We start from the raw sequence: 27,773 nt of genomic DNA on the forward strand, positions 1-27,773 counted from the left end.
TATCGCAAAGGAATTCGTTTAGGAGAAAGATAGAGCACGGCGAAATCGGTGTTGCGAAATCAGCTTGGATAGCAAACGGAATAAATTTAGGTTAAACGTTTTATCGATTCCCGCGAACGTTCCGTGGAAACGGCGCGGATTCATACGTTTGGGCTGCCCGATGGACACCTGAACGAGTCCTTAACAGGCTAAGGATGTCAAGGAAGCGATGGAACTTGCCTAGTAGGCAGTATAATTCGCTCACTCGATTTGGCCAGCCAATAAAATGCTGCAAATAATGAGTTCCCCCTGTTGGCTTGGTGCGAGCCGGAAATTGCGGGACCGGGGCACACAGGCTGGCGAATTTCGCATTCACGAAACCGTGGCGAAGGACGTAGGAGAGTTCACAGTCTCCTTTAGAGAACATTGCATCGATCTGCTTACTTTCACGACCTAGAAATAGCCAATTCGTATCGACATTTTCGCACGTGTGCCAAGGGATGCGTTCTGAAGTTCGTGTTCAGCTGAACTAGCTCGATGCTCGAATGACGCTAGTCTTGTCGTGAATTTTATTGCGTTTCACAATAATGTCTGCACGCCCATATATACTATACGAGGACGAGATATGGGTTCGATACTGGTTAATGCCTGGAATTGATCGTGACGATAAGAATCCGCCAACACGTGTTTGATAGAAGTTCAGTCGTCGAGTAGATATCTGATATTGACTGTCTCTTCTTGGGAAGAAAACGTAATTTCGAGAAGCAGAGAGACTTTACGATCGCTTAAACGGGACGATCGAATAAATTGTCTCGCAGGGTTTTCAACTGATACCAGGATGTCAATTAGCGTCCCTTTATGCAACATGTTGCATCGATGAAATATCAATTTCTACATTTCGTGATCGTAAAACATCGCTGGCAATAAGCTGCCTCGGTTTACATTCGATGGGAGTTATTTCACAGTTTCCCAATATCGAACACGCCAACAGTTTTCTCTTCCACCGTCAATAAAACGACAACATGTGGTTTACGCTCGTTTTATAGCCTTGCACACTAGTTCTAGAACTTTTTACAACGCATTTTAGATATCCGCAGACATTAACGCGTTCTACGCTCCGTATTGCGATGCATCGGGTATAGCCAGCAAACTTTCCGGATCGATTTCCTCAAGAACGAAGCCACCTACAAAAAACGTCATTCCACTTCTGTTAATTTATTCTTTCGTAGGGGTGTTCCATCTCTTGGAGACGCTTCGCCTACAGAGTGTAGCAAAAGTAACGGAACTAAAAGGAGATTTGTCCATCCCTACTATCGATTCGTTGTTTTAGAAAAATCCGAGTTGACGAGCTATTTGAAACATCGTAGAGGTCTACGATGTACGTGTACAGGGTAGAGTGGATTAAATTTTAACACTTGAACAGAAACTATCGAGATAGAAGAATTTTACAGTATACAGAGATAGCAGCAATCTAGAACAGTTAGGAAAAGCGTTTTTAATGCGGCGTCTTGCGATCAGCTACTATATATTATATAATTGATAAATGCAAAAGTAAATCAATGATGTGGTAATAGTAGAAACTCAATAATACGTAACTGGTGATATAATGCATCGTGCGCCGCAATTGTAGTCCCGATTCCGTTACTTTTCCGACACTCGGTAGAAATCAAGATTAACCTTAAACGATTCCGCTTGATCCACAGCGGAAAATCAGTTGAAGCCGAAGACGAAAGTGGTAGAACAACTGAGAGCCACTGATACGGCATATTTTTCCTTCGCCGATCGGCGGCTTCTTTCTCGATCGGCTTCGCCGTTCCATCGAGCGATCGTCGCTCCTTTTCCCGCCGCCAGTCGAGTCTCCCCACCATATGGAGTCGCTGGCAAAACGCTTACCTCCGTCTCACCTGTCTTCTTAATTTCTTGGCTACGCGCGTCTGCGATTTTCGCGCTCGCTCGCGTTACACATCGCGACCGCGCGAGATCGATGAAAGTCGCATCGGTCCGCGGCCAAATACGCGGCCGATAAACTGTGCTATCCCGGTCCCAGGTGCCGCGAAGATCGTCCATCGACTGCTGCTGGTCGTAATCTAATTCGAGAGAATCGTCGCGAAACGAGTTCACGTCCCAACAGTTTTTTTTTTTTCACATTTTTTTTTATCGTGGATTTCGGGAATGAATTCGTGCACCCAATTGCCTTATCAGGGCGATAAGGCTTGGTGAAAATGTGCCGTGCTCGATAAGCGAGTGGATTCCAACGACTACTGGATCGGAGCATGTGTTTTTTAATTCCTTTGTTTACTATAGCCCGATCACGAGATCATCGAAACGAATTGGATTAATCTGTTTAGTTCGGCCGCCTCCACCGTCCCGATCGATGAACTTTCAAAACTGTGGGACAGCTTGCGAAGTGACAGACCCTCCAACATTTTGTACACGCGTATCGTTTAGTGGAAACTTGCTAAACCAGCGGATCGTTAGATTATTAGATCGGGACCGACTGGTGTGATTCAGTGGGAAAGTCGATGAACTTCCACGCGGTGTGTACGTGCGATTTGTTTTTCTGATTCGAACCGTTTCTCGCGGCCAGGTAAATGGTAATCGGTGAGAATAACAGAGAATGCGCGGTGAAACCTCGAATTCCGGGTGATTTACAATCACCGGTCGCGATCCCGGTCGTAACTCGCGCGATTATCGTGCCACGAAATCTGTGGAAACCTGTTCCTTCGGTTTGCTCGCAATTTCGTTTGTTATTCGCGAACGTACACGATTTACCGCTCTGCATACTGTTTCGTTTGGTCTCGAGACGCCACGATTCACCGTGCCATATTGGAGCTAATTGATCTCCATTATTCTATTGTAAGACGGAACACCACGTACGCTGACTATTGTGCTAACTTTTTTCCAGTTACCAAACGGTATCGTACGTATGTAACCGAAATCTAACATTTCCATAACACGGTGAAAACGTTTAACGAGGGGGATTATCGAAAATGTTAAAACGGTTTGTTCTGCTGGGAATTAACAGGTGTGCATAATTTTGTCACGTGTCGAGCCGACTGGGGATAAGGAGATCGTAAAATCTGGTCCCGTGAGAGTGGCGCGCGAAATTCCACGTGTTTATCAGCGATAGTTTCTAAGATTCAGTTTTATTGGTTCTAATCGAACGAACTTCGCGCTACCTTGAGCAACCTTATCGGTGCATTCACGAACGTGGCAACGCGTTACGTGGTTCGCGGTGCATCGATTTAACTATTGTAAATTTCGAGGCCAGAATCGGGAACGCTTCGCGCTGATACCAGCAAGTTTCGTATATTTTCCACTGAGTCAGCTTTCTCTATCTATTTTTAACCAAGTCACCGCTATCATTTTGATATCTATCGATTCCTGTCAATTATTAAAAAAAAAAAAGAATACCAATATCATTCAGATAAAGGTAGTTATATCACAATTTGCTCTCATTTGCGATATGTTGTTGTAAATTATTGTAAGTGGTCAAAATGAAGTGCCAGTAGAACCGAGGCCTGTAGCCGTTTGTATCCGCGTTCGAATATATATTGTCTTAATCATTGTTAACCGCGCATTTTTGCGCCGCTATCGCGGTGCAAACACATTATTGCTCGTGACGCTATTCATAAGTCGTCGACGATAATATCGTGATACGCCGTTACCTGTACGATAGCGTTAATTGTCGATGACGAAACGCGGTCGTAAATGCAGCCCGAGTTCCGCATGAACGGTGTTTATCGCTGAAAACCGGTGAAACGTTCTGTCTCGAAGCAAGTATTCGTCCGTAAAATTCTACATTCGCTCCGACTGGCCCGACTCCCCGTGGTAATTCGACGGATTCGCGCGTTCGATTCGTTAATTCAACGCTCGAATTAATTCTCGATCGATCCGGTGGAAGAGCTTTCTGTGGCCGAAGGGAAGTTGCAAATTTTTGCTCCGTTTCTTGAATAACGAAGAGGATCCAACGCGACAAGCTCTCCGTGTAGTTAATTAACGTCGCAGCGATAAGAACGAAAACACGATAAGGAAAAAAAATACACCGATACCGGCTGCAACGATCGTGGCCTCGTAACTGAGGAAGCTATTTTGAACAACGTTCGAGGAATGAGGTACGAAAGTTGGACGCAATATCTGTATTGGACGGAAATGTATAAATCGTTGATCGGTAATTAAATTACCGCTTGTTAGAGAGGAGCAGCAATAATAGGGCGGTAGTAGTTAACGTGACACGATTTGCGTGCAAATGGAATTTGTTAATCCCTATAAAAGACGTGTTGAAACCGATTGCAAAATCAATAGGCAGCCGAGAGATTAATAATTGAACTATGGGCTACGATTGGTAATGATTCTCCGTTGACAGGGACGCTTAATTAATTACAGCCTTTAATGGAACTACTTCAAAGCAAATAATGCGTAATGGGATCGCAAAGCACGCTAACTCGTTATCAACATCTCCAATGGGTTATCGTCCACATCAGTATGAATTTAATTAATCGCCGCCTCTCAGAAATTTCTCGTGGAATATTCAACGGGTGAAACTAGTGCAGAATCTATTATTAAGAAATTCAGCCCCTCGCCACTTGCTTGAAACTTGAAACGTTCAAAGTGGCTCGCGATAGTTTTTTCCTCGACGCTAGGACGGCCAATGGCCTAAAACTTTGTTCCCCATGCATTTCAATCCCATGTTCTCCAGCAGCTTTTAATCGCGGATAGTGCCCGGCGCGTGGTAAACCGTTCGCTTGTGAATCAGAAGTGAAACAAGACCGTGAAAGAGGCGGACGAATCAGTGGAAAGGGACGAGCCGATTCAGACCAGCACTTGCCGCGGAAGTTCGCGCATTGTTTGGCCACGATTTGCTCGATCGACGCCAGGCACCAGGAACAATAAACGCCGCTTGTAATGGGGCGATCTCTCACGCCTGTCTATGTAACAATTACACGATCCACGAGCGGCCATAATGCGATTCTATCGATTCGATTCACCGGCTGACGCGGTCGAGAAATTTTGCTGTAATCGAGGATCGACGAAAAGCCGCTTAACTGTCCCCTCGTTTTATTGACGGTTCGTCCGCGGTGCTTGGAGTCGTCCCAGTGATTGGAGTTGCGCGTGGAACGCTCGTTTATCTCCCCGACGTCGATGAAGCGCGGCCAATTTCGTCTGGCCGGATGAATCCTTTTTCGACAGCGAAACGCGGCCAATTCGTCCAGTTGAGCGGCGAGCAGGAATTTTTCGAGAGGGCCTCGGTGGAAAAAACCTAACTTGCGCGACTGCACGCGTCTATGCGCACCGTGAGAGCATCAAAAACTGGCACGATGACAACGTTGAAGAAGGACGAGAAGAAGGCTTCGAGGACGTCGAAGAAGACCAGTCAGAAGGCCACCAGTCGGAACGCGAAGTTAGCGAAGCAGGTGCCTGTGACGAACTGTGTATCCAGAGTGGAAGAAGGTACCGCGTACTCGTTGAATTTTCTCTGCGAACTTTCTATTATACAAAATCCCTTCAGAAAGATTCTAAATTCCCCCACTGTCTTCTCGTTTAACGCTTTTCTTAACCTGTTAACCGGTTGAATGGAGAATGAAGAAGAAATGGTATTAATTAGGTCAATTCTCCGGTGTATCGTGTTTCTAATAAAAAAAAGAAACGCAATGAGTCGGTTAGAAGCGAACAAATCCTCAGGGAATATAAATTGTTACCCGTTTAACAGGTTGAAATATTGAAAAAAAAATTTTCCCCTCAGAGGAGCGGAAAGAGGATCTCGTGAGACCCATCAACGACCATCTGCCTAAGGATGTGACTTCGCAGAAGGCGGCGAAGGGCAGCGAGAAGTCGGAGCGGAAGTCGTTCCGTCGGAAAATCGGGTTACTGATAAGAGGCAGCACCACGGAGTTACCGGCCGCGATAAATCGTGGCCTGCAGCCGATCAGACGAAGCCTGAGCTTCAGCAAGGACTTGAACCGGGTGCACGAGCCCTTGAAGCCTTACAGAACGACCAGCGCGCAATGGTACAACAGTCTGGTGTCTTTGGCCGAAGATGAATGTCTGGACGAGCTTAATGCCAGCAGCACGTTGCCAAGGAACAACACTTTCGAGAAGCTACTTTCCCCGAAGGTCCAAGTCACCAGGACGCAAAGTCTCATCGACACCACTTTCGTAAGGGTCGACTTTTAGATGTACTGAAACTTATCCAAGAGGGTAGCTATCCTTAACGCTTACTGTGCCGATAGCACGGTACATTTACGAAGTTTGTAGCTGAATTAATTTCCCCATCGTGGGGGACGAAGGATCAATTGGTCCAAGTGGTCTAAGGGTTGGATTTTTGTGTGGATAATATGTTTCTCGATAAGGATTCATTTTAGATTATCGATCCATGGAATTCTTTGATCCGACCAACGTCGTGCTTGTTACGTAACGTTCAATTAGATCCTAATAAGAATCCCCATCGAATTTGAATGGGTTTTTAAATGAATTTAAAATGGAAATCGAGCAGATGGAGGTACCTAGTCGAGGAAGGTGGATTTGCATTTGTATTAGACGCGAAACCCGATGGAGCGAACGCTGATGAATCGTGACGGAGGGTTGTATGTTAGCCGTGTTCCGAATTTTTAATAATTTCATTCGATGAAATCGAGTTCGCTAAAAGAAACAAGGACGGACAGTGAAATTAGCCGCGGTTCGTTGCACGTGTTAGGGAGAGTCCCACGGGGTTGACTGATTGGTGCTTATTTTATTTCGTCTCGAATGAAAACTCGTTCGATCGTTATCCGCGAGTTAAAGTGTTCAACACGATGGAAATTCGACGGAGCCACTCAAGCGTGAACACTTCTTCTCTATGCGTTAGATTCAATTAACACGCGTCTGGATATCTGAAGCTACAGATTAATTAGCCTTTCGGTAATTAACGTCGTTCGTAGAATCTCATTTCCGATAGAAAATGTTTAACATTCAAGTGGCGAAATCCTTCGGACACGTTTCCGATTGTTCGAACACTTCGAAACGTCTCCACTTAGCGTCGTATCGAAATTCTATCAGTTCCGACACAAACAACTCTGTTCAGTAGGACAATAATAATATTTTCCCATCACTTCGATAGCTCGTGCTCAAGTCGTATCGATAAGACTTGACTTACCGTTGGACAGAGATAAATTAACGACTAATGGAATATAAGGCTGTTCGTCGCGGCCATGGCAAAAATTACTTCCTGTTAAAACGATGACTCATTCCCTTCTCTAACGATATAGCAATAATTTTGTACGATTATTTTTAATTGCGATCGCATAGCGTGCGTCAAGTATCTATTTTAAAAGAACGATTTATTTTTCCTTACAAAATTTCCAACAAAGTTTCGCAATTTTGTTGCTCACCAGTACGACCCTAGTTTATCTAAACCCAGCTCAAACAACGAAAGGGTCGAGACCTGAATCTTCAACAACGCCATCGCCGTCGGACGTGCATTCGTAGGCCGGATAGTCCAAATAAAGGTCGAATGCGAATCAACCTCAAATCCGCTCCGGTGTTCCCCGTGGCAGCATGATCAATAATTTTGCCCTCGCTTCACAGCCTAGCCCGGGACCGTAAACATTCGGATCGTAGATTAATCCAAGCTTCTTTACCCGTATAACCCTTCCTTTTTCGTTTTTTCTTCCTTTTTTCTTTATTTCGTTGCCTCTAAATATATTCACCTATTAAAAAAGAAACGAATTCAATCGAATCGTGAGGGTTGCAGCTTTGATCCAGCGCGTGTAATCGCGTTCGAGAACGTAGGAGGTGCATTAAGGGGATGAAAGTATCCTCCTCGGTACAATAGAGGGGAAGAGATATCCTCTTCGACCACGCTAGAAAAAGATCGTTACGTCGATGTAAATAGAAGGGGTTTCCAAGCCTCCTGTAAATCCCGCTCGACTCCATTCTTGCACGAAACAAGGGTCCTTTGTCTTGCCCCGGTGTATACACTTTTTATCGAGACCAAGATGAACTTTCGTGAAACCACCTTCCTCTAACCCTGCTTTCTCTCATTTCCATGTGCGTTCGGGCGTCACTATTCGACGTGTAAGAAATTACATGTTTCAGCAGACTAGGAGTCCAAGGAGACGGGTGAACGAGGCTCTAAATCGAGCAGTTCCTTACGGACGATACGACGATCACTATGCCTCAACTTTAGGTAATTTGTAAATTTTTGCTTTTACGTATTTAAACGATCATTTAACTGGAGACCCTGAGGTTGCGATGAATTTTTAATATTACCCAATTGTTTCGTTACCCTCCTCTTTGAACCAGCTTTCGCAAAGGATAATTAGTACTGAAAGCTTCCTTTACGTTCTTATTTCCAGATTTAAGTAATCTGCCCTCCGCGGCGAGTAGCCTTCCCGTTCTCACCCACACTGCCACGGATGAGGACTACAACGAACTTACATTCCCGTGAGTAGCAGACGATTTATTGAAATTTTACTAAAATTCCTGACAATAGGAAATTGCTTTCACCCTGTTTTCTGAAAGAAAATACACGTTTTAAAGGAAACTTTGTCGAGTGAAGTTGTTGAACTGCGAACCCCTATTCTTCTCTTAATTAAAAAATGTCTACGACCATGCTAACCCCCGCCCACTCAGATAAGATAGCCTTTTGTTATCAACAACTTCCAGTTAATTAAAGTCTGCTTCGCAACGTGGCAAGGATCGTCGGCGTTCCTTGTGTTTAAAGGAAACTGAGCAAATTGCGCCTCGGTACCGTGGCTTGATTTACGTAGCTGCAGCCACGAATCTCGTAACTCGTGTTTCGACATTAGCTGTTCACACACGCGGAGTACCTCTTACACGCGTCCCAGCGGTGAGGCAGGAAAGGACGTAGCTTTGCCTTTGCACCATTAATTTTGGAGAAAACGACTTTTACGGACGAAAAACGGGGACAGCTTTGAAGCCGCTTCCGGGTGATCGATATCGCGATGAGGAAGAAACCTTAAATCTATCCGAACGCGCAACACAAAGAAAGTATCGACCTGATCCTTGCCTTGAAGTCACCACGATGTAACGTCCAAGAACTGTTTCGAAATTGAAAGAACTCACAGGGAAGAAACCTGACAAAACTATGACGCACGCATGGCCGAACTTTGTCCTCTCTTTTTACTTTTAATTGTTCCAATTGATATTTTAATCAACCCAGAAAAAAAAGATGGCACGCCGCGGTCTTGAAAGTAGCTGGCATAAGTTAATTGCCCTGGGATTCCATCTCGCTATATATTAGAAACCCGTGGAGACAAAGTTTGCCCATACCGACTCTAAAGTATTTTCTGGCCAGCTCGAGCAATCGTTACTTCTTTACCCCAAGTGTTTGTTCCAAGACGCATAGTTCTTCCAGCTCCCTCCGTCTATTTCTCTTTCCCCGTTTTTCTCGCCTACGAAACGAAGAAGTCATTCGTTACCACTTCGAATCACCTTGTACTACAAAAGCATAAGTTTACGTGCCACGTACGTAATTGGTTCGACCCAGTTGCTAACAATCCCGAGAAGTACCCGGGCCGCGCTAGCCCTGAGCAATTCCGGTTATTCTTTCTCGTGGATGGAAACGAAAGGAACGCCGTTACACGGCGAAATTCCTTCCTTTTCCCTTTCATTTATCCCTTCACTTTTTTCCTTCTATTTCGGCTGTACTTTAAAAACAGTGAATTTCAACGGAAGCGCCATTGATAAGAGTTGGGCTGTATAAATGGTTACCAAAAGTTCGAGTTGCATGTACAGAGTAAAACAAGGAAAAGAAGTTTTAATCAGTGGTGGACTCTGTTTCGAACGTGGAAGGGGAGTTGAGGAGTAAGACGAGATTCTTAACGCGTGTTCCTTCAATTCGTGAAGAACGCATCGACGAGCGAGCAGAAAGATCTCGCGGGATGAAAAGGACAGCATCTCGTCAAGTTCCGCTTCCATTAGCTCGAGCTGGCGGCGTTTATCTCTCGAAACACTCGCGGGAGGTTAAATTCGAAATACCCTGAGAGATGACTTCCTTGAAGCTGCACGTATCCGACCAGCACCGCGCCTCTTCATTTACATTCTTTTCTCTCGCATTTTTCAAACATAACGGGATTAAGATTAATTACCGAGTACTGGAATGAAAGTATTCTTTCTTCGTGCTTTTATGGAACAAGATAGGTGAGGCTCGAAAGTAATGGAAAAGTGCGAATGCAATTTCATGTTCGCCTCTTTTTTGTTTGGTTGCTTCCCTTTTATCGATTGGTGTGGAATCAATCTCTGCGGAGGCTTATGGCACCGGTTACAAAACACGGAACGGTCGATGGAAAATCTTACGCTGCAATTTGCTGAATTTCCCTGGAATCGCGCGCGAGTGGTATTAATACAAGCCCAGCCGGCCATTAATCATTCGCGAAGTTCATCAGCGCGCGCGTGACAATATCGAAAACCATTTCATTTTCAATTTATCCACCGTCATCCATTATACAGAGCGTAGATGATTCTTAAAACGAAAAAGGCCTTTCAATTGGAATGATAAATTGCGCCGATCCCCGCCCGTGATAAATTGCCAGGAAAATTCTTAATGAGGAAACAAGAAAAAAATCGAATAAAACTGTTCTCGATGCTTAAATGAACCTTGGAGGGGGAAAAACTCCCAACGTCACGATTCCGAAGGAGCAAAAGTTGTTCCTCCTATCGTATTCCGATTTGTCCCACGATATGATTTATTCCCAGCAACCGATGCACGCGGCATTTATCTTACGTTTAATCGATCATTGTTTCTGTTTCAGACGAAAAAGAGAGCAACAGGTCAGGAACGAATGGCGGACCTTACCAGCACTGAAGGGAGTTGTGCGAAATTTGTCTTTTTTGCATATCGGTCAATCCCCTCGGAGGCATCAATCGGTGAGTGTCCAATCGCAATTAACTGTCTTCGTTTCATCAGATTTATTTTGGAGTTTTGTGTACGAATGTTTCTTTTCTCTAAAATTCCACTCTCGCTGGTGCCACAGCTTTGTCGATTTCAAATATCACCACGACGAAATTTGCCCGGGCATGTATAGAAAATAATGGCCCTTGACAATACGCGTCCTGACCCACTTGCGTCCGTACGTGCAATTATAGAAAAACCGCGGGACGATATAAAATATAGTGAACTAGTCCAATGAATCGCGGGTCGCACAAAGCGACGTTAAACCGAGTCATTCAGTTGGGAATGATCAATTAAGGCCACGCGGGAAGCCGATATAATCAGCGAAGTTTAATAATGATACGGACGAGAGAATTAAATTCGCGTCTTCGTTAAACAGCGCCTACCTGACGACAGCGTTCCGATGTCCCGGTTAATTAACAACAAAGTAATCGCGCAGACTATCGTCCAGATGAACGACGTTGACAGATAGCATTTCTCCAAGTAATCTGCTTATCAGAGAAGACTCTGGCAAGGGAATTCGTTCCATAATTAACGATGGAGAGATCCGATGAAAGGAGTTCTCCCGCGCGATATGCAGAAGTAGATCGGCTTTGAGCTGGAGAAAAAAATCCAGCTAGCTCCCAACTAGACGAACGTCCTCTGCTTGGCGAACAATCCTCGTTCTCGTCCGGAAAGAACGGCAAAAAGACTCCGAAGCCAGAGGCACCGAGTCTCTGTGCTCTTTTCCGGCTTTGTGAGCAAGCCAAAGACACGTCTCTCTTAGTGCACGTTTGTCCCTTTATTAAGCGGTCCCCTGAATCGTTCGCCAGGCTGCTTATTATCTGCGATAATTGCATTTCGCCTGGGTCGTGCCTTTTCACGGCTGTAAAAGTGAAACTTCGCAAAAGAAGTTAAGCATTCCCGTTGGTGTCGCGTTGAATCCCCTTTGAGATCGCCACGCGACGAATCGCAGAGCTACGAGGATTCGTAGGTGTTAACGTCGGCTTTTCTACCTTCATTTCGCGGATTTATTCCGGGCTAAATACGGAGGACAAATAACCCTGACGTCGTAGCTACGAGCTGACGAATTTTTTGTTCCTCGCTGCGAAGGATTATCTTTTGGGAATTGAGGTTCCTTTAATATTCATCATCTTCCTCGACGTAAAAAGTTAGTTACCATGGAAAACGTGGGAATACCCACGCGATAACTCGATGAAATTGACGCCCTTAAAGCGCGCGCGTTTCTCATTACGAATTCTCGTTAGCCTCCCCCGTAGTAGAGGAAAATTAATCACACCCTTCATTAGAAGAAAAGGACGTAATATCTGTAAAACTATTAAGGTCGGAAGCAATAACACTCACTCCGTTTTGTTTACGACTCTGGAAAAGAAAACGGGGCCGTAAAAAGCGTCGTAAAAATGCGGCAAGAACACCACGACATGTGAAGATTTAATTTTTCCAGCGTAGAATCTGATACGTTCCTCGCAGGCGACTCCTCCGGGCTCTAGGACAGGGTTGAAGAGCCCATTGTGGAGCGCAGGTTTATTGTTTCGATCGTGTTGATTCTCATGCACACTCCACTTAGCAAATCCGTGGTAATCGTGTCGATTTTTCCGCGTCCCCGGGTGACACTTCATCACGTTAAACACGATCGTATGGCGGATCATTAAATTGTCGAACAGAGAAATACGGTTGTGCGAGAAGCACGCCTTCTACAAAGGCGTTCGAGCGTCGACTTCAACCCTCCTTGAATGCTTTTTCTTCCTACCATTTTTTTTCTGCGTTTTCCCTCCTTTTTTTCTGTTCGAAGCGAACGAATGGCGGACGAGAGCCGTACAATAGGAAAGACGAATCAATGAAGAAATTAATGGGCGTTCTCCTTTAATACTCTCGCTTCCATTTCATCTGACGCTCCTTGCTCGCGAATTCCTGACAGCTTCCCACGATCGGTGCGTGGCATAGAGTGGCTACGTCTAGAATTGAATAGATTTCGTTCGAGCAACGATCTTATTCTCGATGAAAAACTATTCCCTCGTCAGACTTACGAAGCTGAATCAAACTTTTATTCGGATGCAGGCTCGTTCCTGGTCAGTTTCATTCGAGGTTCGCGGTTTTTGTTTAAAGGTTACTCGGATAACGGCCAGCTCTGGTCACATTGTCACATAGCGATTCGTTCATTCTATCTTTTCGACGTTCCCGTCGTCCATTTTCCCTCCTCGTCACCCTCTTTTTTTCATTCTATTCGCTTTCTGCTTCGCACGCTCGTCCCATCGATTTCATTTCACCGACACGACGATTCAATCTGTTCACCGTTCTGCGTTACTTATCGCGTCTTTCACCGCGGCCGGAGTCGAAAGGATTTCCCTGGAACCAGTGAAACAAACTCGACCAACGGACGATGTAACGTTTCGGCTGGCCGCGTAATCGGGAAAATTCATCCCTCCGCTTGTTTCCGGCCGGTGTTTCGCGTTGTCGCGTCGTCGATTCGCCGAGAAATTTTTAATCGCCCACACGACGCCAGCACGTAAATTTTCAGCGCACGGATATACGGATCGATCCGGTTGCCGAGTGGAAAAATAAAACGAGAGGACAGCTGTTCGGCAGCGAATTTGCAGCTGCGAATTACCGTTAAATGCGACGTACCCGGTGAATTTGTTGCTCGAGGATCGCAACGAGGGGTGTAAATTACGACCGGTTAGCACGGTTCGGGTACAGGTTGCTTAACGAGCGACGAATTTGGAGTAGTTTACTTTCATAGCTCCCTGCTCCTTTTTTTTTTTACTCTGTTCAAGTTTTTAATTAAAAGATTTTCGTGCCTTTCAAACGTCAGCCGATGACTATTCAAAGTTACACACAGTTGTGTCCGTGTATTCACGATGAAATAAGTTTTCAATGCGAGACGGATGCATGTCTACGTGCGACGCGTACAAATAAAAAGGGGGCACGAAAAAAAAGCGCAGAAGGTGTTCGCAGAAGTTTTAACGAACGAATACTCTTCCTCTTTCTCTCGGCTGGTGCACAATATCACGAAAGAAGTCGCAATGTTTCAACTGAAACGTGCGGCCGAGATCGAGATCAATCGATATTCACTCCGCGATGCACGGTTATGATTTTCCCGAGTAATCCAGCGGAAAGTTCGATTGGCCCGCAGCATTCCTAACTTGCAATCGATACTCGTTGTGTAACTCTTTTCCCCGATATTTCATTAAGCTTACGCCCGGTACGTGCCGCGTAACGATCCACGCTGCTCGGTTAAACATTGCAAATAATAAAACGCGGAATGGCCGATCGGCCATTTAATCGAGCATCATTGCAAATACTAAGTAAAAATGGATATCGCGTGTGCATTAATTTATTTAAAAATACTCGTTTCATTTTACGCGCGCGTTTATTTATCAATTTTCAGCTAAATTACTTTCGGTGGTCTCAATATTTGGAAACGGTTTACGCGAGTCTAATAATCCTGAAATTTAGAACGATTTTAATTGCTATGCAAACTAATCGTGGCCCCAGTTCCGACCTAATTATGTGGAATAACAATACATTTCGCGTAATATTCTCCATCGTGTGGTACGATACCATATAGGACATGGATGTAAAGTATAACGTTCGAAATTAATCCTATGCACAGGATGGCCTATTTTAATCTATGCTGAGGCACGTCATTAATACGAAAAAGACCAAGTTTCATTGTGTAGCACGTCATATTTAAATATTCGCATTTCCAACTTTCGACACGGCGAGGAAACTTTCAAGTGGCCATTTTTTCGCTAACCTTCCGTTGCCTTCGCCGACATTCAGGGTATCGATCTGTTTCCCGCGAATTTCCTCTGACCTCCTCCGACCGGCGTATGCCAAATTTTTTTCGTCCAAAGGAAATAGCCACGTCCACTGCATTTCCTGGGAACCGCCACAATGAAAAAGGATATTAAAATCCAAATACTTTCGCATCAACTTGCACGTGCTTCGCGCGCATAAATTTCCATCAAATTTCATGAACGCAACCGAATAGACTCCCGCACAATAGCGGTGTATCGACGATAAAAGTCTCTTTAAATATTTTCGCGTGGTTCTCGCGTGCGCCACATTGTCGACCACCCGTAAAATTGCAAATAACACCCAGCGTGAACACCGGCGAACACTCAGCGGTCGCGTCAACGATCTCCGAAGAGGAAACGGGCATCCTGACATTCCGTGTAATTAAATGTCCCCCGACGTACCCCGCTGCGTATCGCCCCGTGAACGGTGTTTAAACGGACCCGGTATCGCGACACCTTCTTCCATTTCTCTGTATTTTCGGAAGCGGCCAGGTTTCACGGGGCGAGCGAGGCGGTTAAGTAAGAAAGATGAGGACGGCAGCTGTGAAGAAAAGCAGGATCTATAGCGCGAGGTAACCACGAACGGTTATAGAGAGGCTGTACTGGAATGAGGTGTCACGCGGGCACCGGGCAAAATACGTTGTTTATCCCTTGCCAGACACCTTGCTTTTATTTCCCGCTTGATTTCCCGAGGTTCGCCCACGTGGAAACGAGCTGTCGAACAGTGGTACGCACTTACGAACCCCCCGCCGGACTTTCTCCTCGCCGACCTCACCACTTTTCCTCTTTAATTCGCCCTTTCATTCCCTCGAGTACGTCGAGGGATTTAGCAAATGTGAAGATAGTCTCGTTTCTTGTGGGAGGTGTTCTAGTGTACACTGGGGTTGTAAAGAGTTAATGCAAACTCACTTAAAAGGATCCAGAACCATGGGTAAACATCGTTCCAGTGATTCACATAATTTCTTTCCGCCAGTGCTCGTATTTTCCGAGAAGGGAGCTACGAACCTCTTACCCGAAACATTAAGAAAGTAGCTCTTCCGAATGCCGTAGGCGCCGAAGGGGTTGAGGGGGCCTCATTCCGTCGTAGCTCGAAATATTCTCCCTAGCTGGCATTCCCTCGCCCCTTAAAAAGCGATCGTTCCACGTGAGCGTCGCCCTCCGCGACCTTCTCCCCTTACGCAAACAATTTCTACGCTTCTCGTTTACCCTAGCCGAACCGGAGAAAGGGTGAAGAAGTGGTAGAAAAAGAAGGACCATTGTACGTTACGTCTCGTCGTTATTTCTTTCGATCACCCTTTTCATAATTGATCCTTCTGATGAGTTTTTAAATAAGAGAATCGGTGAGTAGAACCGCAATTCTCATACGTCTTGACGCTCATGTGCGAGGGGCGAAGAGCCAGAGAGAATGGCTTGGGGGTGGGAGCGAGGACTCTCGAGATAGGGGTGGCGTACGGTGTCCGCGCAGTTTCGAGCCACCCCCGTTCAGAAGGTTAGAGAGGGAGAATCGGCATGGGGGGGGGGTGGGTCGAGACCGCGATGTGACGGAGAACGGATTTTCCCTCTAGTAGGACGCGCGACCTCAGCCCGGTAAGATCGACGCCGCCCTCGCCCCCGATTATACACGAGACGCGGTGCAAGAAACCGACGAACGAGCGCGACCACGATTCCGCTTAGGGTTTTAACGCTGCTGGCACCGTTCCCTCGATCCTCCTCGCTCTAATCCAAAATATATCGAGGGTGTCGGTGATATTGCCTCTGTTATCCGATCTGGACAAGTACAATCAACCCCTCCACCTCGTATCGAAAAAAAAAAGGAAAGGACAGAGGTCGAAGTCCTACGACCAGGTTCACGGAAAATCTTTTAAGCAGAGGAAAGGAGGAAATTTGATCGAGGAGGCTGATTAGAATTCGCCTCGCGAGGACAACGAGTCGCACGTTCTCTTTTCGTCAGGAACGAGCCGGGAAATGAATAGAATCTCCTCGTGCGCGACTATCGACGGGAGTTGATTCGCAATCGAGCGGCGAACTTCGACGAGGAAACAGAGGGGGGAAGGGTTCGTAGCCCGAGATGAGAAGGAAACGCATGAAAAAGATCGAAGTAACGCGCCTGCAGGACGCGTAGAGACAGAGGGATAGAGAACGTGGGACCGGAAGTGTGGCGGAGAGTCTCGAGAGAGGAGGACCACTGTGCTCGCTGTGCTGTGGGCGGAAATCTCGATCGAAATAAAGACGGACGCACCTTGCGTCGTATCAGTTTTATGTAGGAGATCCAGCTACGGTCCGTGGCGGCATCGTCGATGAGAGTCGAAGGTAATGTTGTTTGATTTTGCCTGAAACGATTCGTAGGAACCTGCCAACGAAAATCGAGTCTCTTCTAGAGTCGCACTAGAACGTACGGAAACACGGAGTACACGCGTCCAACGAGTTTGAAGCGATTTTTAAGCGATATTTAGGGAGCTTGAGTAGGCGAACAGGAAAGCAAGAACAAGTAACCACTGCTTCTACGAACATTTAATTATTCTTAAAGAAGATAGGCGAGCTGAACGCGAGAAAGGGTATCTATAACAATTGTATCGACTACACGACTTCCGTCTCACGCTTTCTCGTGGAACATTTTATTTCCCAGGAAGAATCGAATCTACCCCTTATCGCGATACCACGTATAGGAATCAGACGCTCCCAGTTCTCTTAGCTGGGATTCATCTTTTCTTATCGCGATCGCCAGGCCGCGATTTCTAAAGCACCGAACGTCGACCGCTCCTTTACGCGGTAAATATCCACTGTCCGTTCGGAAATAAAACCCCAGCCTCTATGAGTCAGCCAGCAGACAGCCGGAAATTTTATCTTATAGGACAGGCTATGGAAACTTGCTGCATACGGGGTGAACCAATAGGTACAACCATACTAGATATCTTAGAAAACATAGAGGGAAACGAAAATTGCTTTCTATAAAAATTAGATCGTTGTTATAGGGAAACACAGGGTTATTATATATAGAGTTAGAGTATTGCATCATTGGAAAGTTATTTCTACAATTTTGTTGCCTTCTTACATTCGAATCATGTGGACTTCTAGAATCAGTCCATAAATTTCGAGGCGAATTCTAATATTTTATTGATCCACCCTCTGTAAGGGTGGTCATGACGAGAAATCGAAGTTCCAGGGAAAAGTTCGTGAGAAATGTTTGTCCGATAGGATAACTTCCGTCTCCTCTGTTTAACAGTTGAGAAGAAATTTTTGTAATATCGCCAGAGTGAACGGGCACGTGGAATTTTGTTGGGAATTTATTGCGAACTTGGCGAAACTCTTCCGAACTCGAATAAACGGGGATCGTAACTGGAAAATGTCCTATCTGTTTCACGAATTCACACGATGGCCGAAAGAAACCGCAGGACGAAAGAACGATAGGCGAAAATCACGCACGGCTAGTCTCGTTTGGTCGATTAAGTCCACGTCGTGAAAAATAAACGGAAACGCCCCACGTGTATCGTCTGATTCGCGTAGCGCGTACAACGATGCTCGCTAAAGCGCTAGAGAAGCAAGCTCGTACATAAATTAGCAGCCTCTGTGGCGGAACAACGCTTCGATCGAATCGCGCTATTGACCGCGGACTTTATTTGCCCGTTTGGAACGCCACTGCCTATCCAGTAGGCGTGCAGTTCGATCTCTAGAATGCACGGACTTGGCAAGCGCACCTGTTCTTCCCTGTCGATATCGTGTGACGATTCTCCATTGCCGCGTTCCTTTCGACTCTGTATAATACGAAGTTCAAGGGGCGTTTTAACTATCTGTCGAGCGAAACGCTATTCAGTCGAAACGAATAAGTACTCTTGGTGAACGAAGCAGAATTTAGAAGGAAATATCCGATTTTTTTCGATTGAATAAAAGTCACCCCTTCTCACAGTCACAATTGTTCGATCGTCGAACAAAAATAGTATTTACCGAAATTCTATTGGGGATGGTTAACTTTTCGTTTGGTGGCTGGCTACTTTTTCTGGCTGATCGATAACACCCGGTGATACCCTCGTTTTCTCGTTTCCCGTAATCCGAGCACCGTTTCCCACGGAGAAAAGTGTCGCCACATGTTGTACGGGAAGTGTGCTCGTGTACAGAGAGGCGTGGAATTCGAGGTATTTTGCTTCCTGTTACGAAAAAGCTCGAAATGTAATCCTAGCTGAAATATATTCGATCGAACGGACCGCTATCGGAATCAATAGGATCGCGATCTTCCGTGCAATTGGATCGCGGGTGGTTGTACCAATGGAAAATAGTTTTTTGAGGACACGACGTACAAGTAATAATAAGATAATGCAATAGTAACGAGATTGTCGGACAAAAGAGAATGGAAAATGAAACAAATGCTATGACTAGGACAGAGGGATATTGGCATAACATTTTTGCGGATACAGTAGCGAGGGAATTTTGCTCAATGGCTGGAGAAATTGAAATTCTTTCGTATGCTCGATACGGAACCATCGGGATATAATAGCTCTCAGTTTCTCGTGCAAATTCGACATTTCCGGAACTCTTTGAACATACTCAAAATTAACTGACTGAACAACAGCAAGTTTCGTGGGATGCGTGAATCGCGGCCCACGTCCTGTTGCGGGAATAATTAATTATTGACGCGTAACCTCGATTGCGCGTTGATGCAACGCGCGAACTTTTAATGGCGACAACTTTGGCAATCGTCGCGGCCGGCTAATTATCGCAGCCAGTCGAAATCGAAGAAACCTCATCGAAAAACAGTTCCCAATAAATTTTCCAGCGAGGCACACTAACGAGCATCATCCGCGTATGTACCGATACGTTTCGTTTAAACAGGTCGGGAGGAACAAATAAATTATACCCGACTAAGTACCATTCAAATGGAAAGCTGAAAAGAAATCTTCCCTTAATGAAAGAATATTTATACAACTTGAAAAGATACTCCACGGAAATAATAAGCAACAGAGATGAATTATAGTAGCGGCGGTATCCACTACAATAAGCGGACTTAACAAGAATAATAACTCGTGCTGGCGAGTAACCTTTGATTAATAGAAAAAAGTTAGAGGATCGCGGAAAGAGGCCGAGGAAGGAATCTCCTCTTTGTGCGCGCAACGCTTTCAGCTACCCCGTTTTTCGCAACCCGCGAGATAGAAAAGTGGCAAGAGCCACGGGATATCGTATCTTTCATGTTTATCCAGACGGCGTACCCTCCAGGAACAAGTTATCGCAATTTTATCGCATTATGAAATTATGAAAATCCAGGGGATCCGGCCGCCGAGAGGTCTAATAACATTTCCTTCCTCCTGGCAGGCTGTTGCCACTCGCAGACGCTAATGGCAGTTACGATCTGTCTAAAAATTCGCCGTGACAGCCGAGTTCCGTTCTTGGTTACGGTGAACTTCCGACCAGCTCGCCTCTCCCACGGGAGCCTTTAATATTTTATTGGGATCGCGCCGGTGGTGTCGCGTTTAGGGATCGTCGCGCGCCCCTCTTGGCTCGTTCCAGACCCGCACAGTTCGATTACCCCTGGGCAGCCTTCGTAATTTTTTAAAAGGAATATTAAAAGAAGAGATTGAATGGAATCCGATTGTCGTTTTTCGTAATACGGAGAATCACGGTTTAATTGGAATTGAATTAATTCCCAGGAAGAGCAATCTTAATAGGGAAATAATTTCCACGTAATGGCTCGCCCCGTGTCGCTACTTTTTGCGATATTTCTGATCGCGATGGAGACCCGGTTTGTCGGCCACGGGGACCGCCAGTTCCTGGTAAATTAGCGGTTTTTGCGTGCACAGCGGAGGTAAACTGCCCGAAACGCTTCGAAAAACGTGACGAAAAATAAATATTGGATACGTCTCTCTCTCTGTGACTCTCGTAACGAAGCAGATAATTTAATTTTCTGTCAGTGGGAAAAATAGACTAGTGAAAACTTTAATAGGTGACACGGGATACATTCATTCCTATAGAAACGTGGCCTCTAATTACTTTTTTAATTGGCATTTCAAAATGAAATACTAGATTTATGTGACAGGTCTGGTATACATTATTTTTCGTGAAAAAGAATATTTTAAAAATCATTATTAAACCTTTTCCTATGCCTCTGTTTATCTCTGAAATAACAAAAAGCAACATCAGCGGTTTTCTATGTATAATATACCCGTATGATTCAGCTGAAACGAAAGAGATGTATTGTATGAATCTTGTCAAGCAAGAATATAGTTCCCAATAAAAAGTTGTCCTGTCTGCTTTTTTTCCGGTCACCAGAGAATTATTCCGTCTGCCATGGAAAATTGAACTCGAATGCTTTCCCTTAATAGACTTATTTTTAGCTCGGACAGTTGGAAATGAATTCGAACGTAATCCCAGGGAACGTTGTTCTACACTGATTAAAAAATTATTGTCCGCCAATTTTCATGGCACAATTTCCATCGAGATAGCAGTAAAGAGCAAAAAAGATCATGACTGTAATTCACTGCTTAAAATTTTCACCACACTTTCTCTAAACCGCCAGATACTTCTATGGACCGTAATCATTGACTTATACTACTAGTGACCTGAAATGCCACCACGTTTCGATCCGTAAATTCTCGTCCTCTAACGTGTTCCTCACGTTCCGTCGCTCTATCTTATGTAACACAGTTACAGAGGATTCTAAAGGCGTACGTATATGTTCCTATCGATTTCACGGAATGTTCTTCCTAAATTAAACGTTCCTTCGAAATACGTTAGTCGTGGGGTGAAATTGAGAGCAGTAGCAGAGGCGACTTTCCTTCGTTGTAAAAAATATCCACGACGCGTAACACGACGCTCTCCTTTCTCCGGTTTCGCTGCTGGCAACCGGCAGTATACGACCGGAAAGGGGATGTACATGACACGCAACTTTATGGAAAAGCACGATACGCCTCACCAGCGACGCTTTAGGTTTTCTCTGGATAAATCGCGGAGTTTGTTTTGCGAATGAAAGCACGTGAACCAGCACGACCAATCCGACGACACGAGTTGTGCTCTCCTCCTCTACGTCGACGAAGAGATCGTAATGCACAAGTCTGTAATGAAGCTGAAACCGCTCGTTTCGCATCTTCCGGTCGAAATTTTAATCCTGTTTATAATTAATATCGCGTGCCCGGATTACTAATGAATTTGTGGGGGTGAGCTACCGCGTGGGACGCAGCGAGGATTTCATTTTGACGAGCGACGAGGAAACGCGAGTTAATTGTCGTGTGAAAGTTGAAAAAAGTTTGATAACGAACGGTTCGAATGTGAATAATACCGATAATGAGCGAGGGTGAAAAGGGAAAACAAGCCACGCCTCGCGTTTGAAAGTGAATAACTTCGCGTTCCCGGAGCTTTTATTTTAATGAAGGTTGCGAAAATCACGGGCGCCGTGTTTCGTAAATGATCGCGAGGCTTTTCCACTGGTCTAATTTTTCTTAATTTCGCCCGCCTCCCGCGCGGATTCCGGAATTTCTGCTCCAACTGTTCCGTTTGTGTATTTACGAAGCGCGCCGGGTGTTACGTTTTATTGCGCGATTAATATTTAAATAACACCGGGTAAAATACGACCGGTCGAGTGCTGGGAATTAATGTTTCACGTCGCACGCACCGCGGCACATACAAATCGCGTATTCCTGCGTTCGGAATACTTGATTTCTTTTCTCCTACCAACGCAACCCTTTTTCATATTCGACGGAAAATTTTGCAATCTCACCCCGCTATTAAAATCGTTACTGTTGCACGAGTTCCAGGAAAAAAAGGTGCGCCCATTCTCCCCAAGTGATTACCGCGATTTGATTATTAAAATGTAACGAAACCACCCCGGGGCGATTCGAAGCCGTGCAATTTGGATTATCAAGGGTTCGAAGCAGGAGGTGTTCCTTGGTGTGAAACCGATTCGTTAATTAAAGTCAATATTCTCGGTTCTACTCTTGGGCGCGCGCGATTATACCGCGAGGAACGAGGAACGCTCTGTGAAGTGGCAGAGGAATTTGCTTGGCCAGAAGAAGTTAATTGAGAAATCTCCTGCACCCTGCCCCGAAACGAACTTCCGTCGATCCGGGGCGGAATTAGATTCGGTCGGCGATGATCGATGGGGATGACTCATCCTGGGGGACGCAGACGAAACGCACTCTGCCTATAATCGATATCCTGGTACACGTGGGCGACGAATTACTTGCGTGAATTGTGCAACTCGATGCTCAACTATTTGGTAACATTAGTTGTACAGAATATTGAGCAATCATCGATACAGTGTTTAAACTGCTATTAATTAAGTTACTTGGGAAAGTACGGAAAAATAGACGAAAGCAAAACAGTCCCCTTTACTCGCTACTATGTGAAATTCAGCAAATTCCTCTGTGCAAGGTAAAGACAGACTGGTTGCACAAAGCGTTCACTTTGAAGCATCTAATAAGAGTCTGCACTTGTGCTCAAAGAAAAGCTACGAAAATTCTTCTGACGTTAGATCATTCAATTGATACGAGAGATTGAAAGCAGATTATTTAACCAGTTATTCCGTAAATTCTCAGATTAAATAATGACGTGAATAATCTTTATCTCGGTGAGTACTTTAGTCTGAACGAATTAGTTTTTTCGTCAGAAGATGACTCGTCGACGGGTCACGAGGTTAAAAATTTTCTCTGAGCCAGCCAGCTGCTTTGCATTCGAAAAGTATCAAGCGAGAAGAGGAATAAGAGCGTAATGAAAGTGGCGACCCGCGATAAAAGGCGGTCCAAGGGGCTTCGCAAACTGAATTCTCAGCGTGCAAGTGTAACGTCGGTCTGAAACGGGGAATTGTTAGGGATGAATCGTGGGCAGATGAGTTATTGTTAGAGTGGCGCATAACGCAGCATTATGTCGGATATGAAAGGTTTCAGAAGCGCGTTTGAGGGTTGGCGAGAGAAATTCATGGATGCTCCTTTATGAGAGGCAACACGTCCAGTTTCACGTACCTGTAAACCCTGTTCTGCAACAGAAATCAACACGTCATTGTGTGTATAGCGTCCCAACATTTTTTGCTCGTTAATCGATAAACCGGCACCGATTTCAATCTACATAAGTTTCCAACAGGTTTTATGGAAACCACATCGACGTTATGGAAACTAGAAATGGTTTCATGGAAGCGTTTATTTTTGTATCTCCTCGTAGTAGGTCGTCAAACAGAACGTTCGTTTCACCGAAAGGTAGCGACTGAAAACCAACCAAGGATCATCCCTCTGAACACCACGAATATTTTTTCTGATTTCACCCGTGAAATACGAACGCCCACTGCCTCGAAACGTTACGAGTTACGGTTGGTACAGACGTAACGATTTGTTAACGCGGATTACGGGACTTTTAACTTTTAATTATTCGTTGCGTTCCCACGTTTTCACTGTTGAAATAGATCAGCTGTAACTCCCCGGAAATTAGTTCCACGAGGTCGGTGGGAGCGTAAATTTAAACGGCGAATAAAACGCTACGAACCCTTTTCAACGGGGTCTGCCTAACGCAATCGACACGTCCGCAGTTCAAACAGTTCTCGACTTATTTGCCCGCGAAAAGCAACGCCGCCTAATGAAAATAGTACGCCCCGAAGTTTCCGGATAAACTGTTCAGCATGGCCGAGGGTAGGGAACAAAGCCAGATGGAGGAACACGGAGTACATTGGGATTGGTTTTTGGCCAGCCAACCGTTCGGATTCCTAATCGATCAACGTCACAGGATTATACCTTAATGGTTCTTGAGACTGTTTGTGGAAACGTACACGATACAACGATTCCTGTTTTAGTTTTTGCGCGGATCGAGAGTCCATCTGCGCTTCGCGTTCCTGTAAATATTCATTGAGTTCCACTGCTTGTTCTCTTGCTAACATCCTTCGGAAAGTTTTGCTCGGAAGGGTCGGAAGACGAGTTCGATCACGATTAATTATTTTGACCGCTATTTCTTGTTGCTCTGACGTGCCAGGCTATGCTTTTCCGAAAGAATAATTGATGATCCTGGAATTTGTAGTGCCGTGACTGAATCAGGATTTCTCGCGATGAATCGGACAATGAAGGATGATTCCTCGATGATTGATCGATCGATCGATCTCGCTCCCGTTCGAGCTTTCACGGACGCTTTCTAAAAGTAACTGTGATTCTCTCAGAGATTAACGGAAAGGCTTTCAATGAACAGCGGTGAAAGAAAAAGAATATTTTCAATCAGATCGGAATAAACCATTCTTCTAGGTAGTAAAAAGTAAGGGAGCGATTACGATTCACGAGCTATTCTCGAAAAACGATTCCTCCGCGATCGATCGGCCACATGACCGACTAATGGCGCGAACGAGAGAAAAGGGGATGCTACGTTCACCCTGTTCACGGAAATAGACTATGCTCTAACTAAAAGTGCCTAGGAGGACAAAGATCCAATCCACCTGGTGGCCATCTATCCGATATTCGTTTTAATAGCTGGATACCAGTATTCCCCGCCGGCTGGTCTGCCTCGAACAAAATCGACTTGAAAATTTCTTCTCCGTTCTCTTATTAAGCTGACTGGATACAGCTCATAAGCGGATTATGGTGTCGTTTCGAGGGATGCTTCGGGGGATCAGCTGAAATCGGTTTAAAGTCACCCTCCCGCGAAATTTGATCGTCCCCCCGGTATGAATTCGCGAAATTAGATCGATCGAATTCACCGGCTACGTACACTGGCGAACGCGTTCGGTTCGTGCTCCGAATTAGACGGCATTTCTTAGCCCTTTAAACGTGACCTGCACCAAACTCCATGCGCTATCGCTGAATCGAACTAGTTAACGCCTTGTGTACGAAGGATATTGAATATCGTGGATCTATAGTTCTAGAGATCCTCTGAAGCCGGGCGAATATATTTTGCGAACATTTCCGAGCGTAATAATCGATGTTACTTGTTGATCTCGAGGGATTTAAAGCGATACGTATAATCACGGGTGAAGCTCCGCGCGGGAGTATCAGAGATATTTCAATATTTGGAAGAGGCGAGTAGGAAATCGACTGGTGCTCGAACTATCCACGCTCAACGATCCATGTAGCTCGTGTCCCGAACTGGTACCAGCCACCATGGTTCGTTTATCAATTTCGTCAGGCGGGATAGAATCTCGATCGACAGGATTCCAACAGCCATGTCAATTTCCGCGTCAAAGGAATCGCTATTTTGCAAATATTTTACGAGCTATCCCGCCTTTGTGACAACGAGATAAAAACATCGAGTCATGGAATCCGGGCAAAAAATTCTTTGAGTTATTAACTTCACAAAAAAAAAACAGTCTGAATTATTTGCCAGCGGAACATCACGTCTGAGAGTGTACAGACTCATTCTACTTTGAAACGATCCACCTTACGTCTGCTGAGAGGGATACAAATTATGAGGGCTGTTTTTATCGTCAATTCTACGAAACTACTTGCTGAGTTTTTTTTTTCTGGAGAACCGGGCTTTTATGAAAGCCGGTGAATGTAAAAAGAATATAAATTTATACGCAGTGACATTACGTGCTCCTCGGGTTATTCGACGTCGTTTTTAGTTAATTTCTGTCGGAGAGGAAAATGTTTGAAATATCAAGGAAGTAAAGCCACGCTAATTACAATTCCGTGACAAAGTGTAGCGCGTGTCGTAGCGGAAATTAGTCATGAATGCCGCGCACATTTCATCTTATTCCACTGCGAACCCAGCCGCGGTATGCGTAGACTGAGAAGCAGACAGTCGTAATTCGGTAACATGTGTTTCCAGGGAATAAGCGACCTTAACAAGTGAGCTAGTTTTATTGCCGACTGCTACGCAGAATTTTAATGAACTTTTCATCGCCTTAACTTTTTAACTAAGATTACCGCGATCTTTCCCATCTACAACTCAAAGAAGAAAACTCAGAACAAGTAGTTAAAGTTATCAAATAAATCATTAAATAAATTATCATTAAATTTAATTTTTCCGGATTGCTAATTGCCGGATAATGATTGAATTGTTCGCCATCCTGACAGAACTTTTTCTCCGTCGTTCGTCTAAAAGAACTCTCGCGATGAGCGGTCCTCCAGATCGTAATATCATCTCCGTTTTTTGTCCCCAAGTGAAATTCCAATTAGAAAAGCCGTCAAGGGGTAACTATGAATGGTTCGCAGCTCGAAATCGAAGCCCAATTGAATCACGCGCTCGATTAATTAGTCTTCTCGTCTCGACGGAGAGCTTTCTTCCACAAAGACCGCGATAAGTTGAAACTCGAGGAATCTTCAGTTGGCGACGTGACCATTTCCGGTCGCGGTGTTTGCCTTCGAGACCCAGATGTGCGCAGTAATTGTGTCGAAGAAAAGAGAAAAAAGGAAACGTGGAAGGAAAGTGGCTCGTTCGAAGGGTTCGAAATGCTCGTTAAAACTCTTTAGCGGTTCTCGTTTTGGAAAGAACTTTCGCGAGTTATCCCGGGGTTGCGTCAGGTTGCATCACGTTCGTTTCCGTCAACAGATCGATTTTTTCGCGCTCGACGGAAGTTCGACGGGACGTTGGTCGTCTTCCAAGGAGCCATCGCGGGAAGGAAAAATTCCACGGAAGGTTTCCATCGAATTTGCGAACTGGTACACGATTCCAAGTAGTAACGGTCCGATGAATACAAATCGACACTGGCAGGTGATCAATTCGTAACATATAACCTAGCCCGTCTACTTCATGGTAGTCTATAGATCGTAGTGGGTGGTTTTAGATGCGTAGAGTAGATTTCCCAGGAACGTGAGATAACCGTGGCTGGAAACACGTTTGAATAATACGATTCTCAATAGCGGGGACTCGTCTACGTAGCGTTAGCAACAATTTAGATCGTAGGAATCCTAGTATGCATAGTGTAGAGTTTGGCCTGATAAAATGTAGATGAATGAGCCGGTGGAATTCGGAAAATTTTTAGTGCCCGCCTAAATTACGACCGAAAGGGGTGGATTTCGAGCCGTGGAACGATACGAAAACCTATCCATACTTTACATCTAGTTTAGAAAAAAGTGTAAAAGATTAGTTAACTAACACAAAAATAGCGTGCTCGTAAATAATTCCCTAAACTGAATAAGGACAGAGTTATTTTAAGCAATAACCGATGTATTTTCGTCTTCCGCAATGGCGATAAAATTTACGTTCCCTCTTTTCAT

The 27,773-nt window shown here is 45.0% G+C and overlaps 1 protein-coding gene across 3 annotated transcripts in view; it reads left to right on the plus strand.

Moving 5' to 3' along the window:
• Window positions 1-4,672: 4,672 nt before the first annotated feature.
• The window catches only part of LOC143429942 (pleckstrin homology domain-containing family G member 5), a 58,618-nt gene continuing 35,517 nt past the window's right edge, over window positions 4,673-27,773 (plus strand). For all 3 annotated transcript variants that reach the window (XM_076905814.1, XM_076905815.1, XM_076905816.1), the window contains exons 1-5: window positions 4,673-5,430; window positions 5,723-6,135; window positions 8,056-8,143; window positions 8,313-8,400; window positions 10,731-10,845. In XM_076905814.1, coding sequence (XP_076761929.1) covers window positions 5,265-5,430; window positions 5,723-6,135; window positions 8,056-8,143; window positions 8,313-8,400; window positions 10,731-10,845 — 870 coding nt within the window. In that variant the 5' untranslated portion in view covers window positions 4,673-5,264. The remainder of the gene's footprint in view (window positions 5,431-5,722; window positions 6,136-8,055; window positions 8,144-8,312; window positions 8,401-10,730; window positions 10,846-27,773) is intronic.

The sequence above is a fragment of the Xylocopa sonorina genome, chromosome 12 (genome assembly GCF_050948175.1).
Source record: "Xylocopa sonorina isolate GNS202 chromosome 12, iyXylSono1_principal, whole genome shotgun sequence".
Taxonomy (NCBI): domain Eukaryota; kingdom Metazoa; phylum Arthropoda; class Insecta; order Hymenoptera; family Apidae; genus Xylocopa; species Xylocopa sonorina.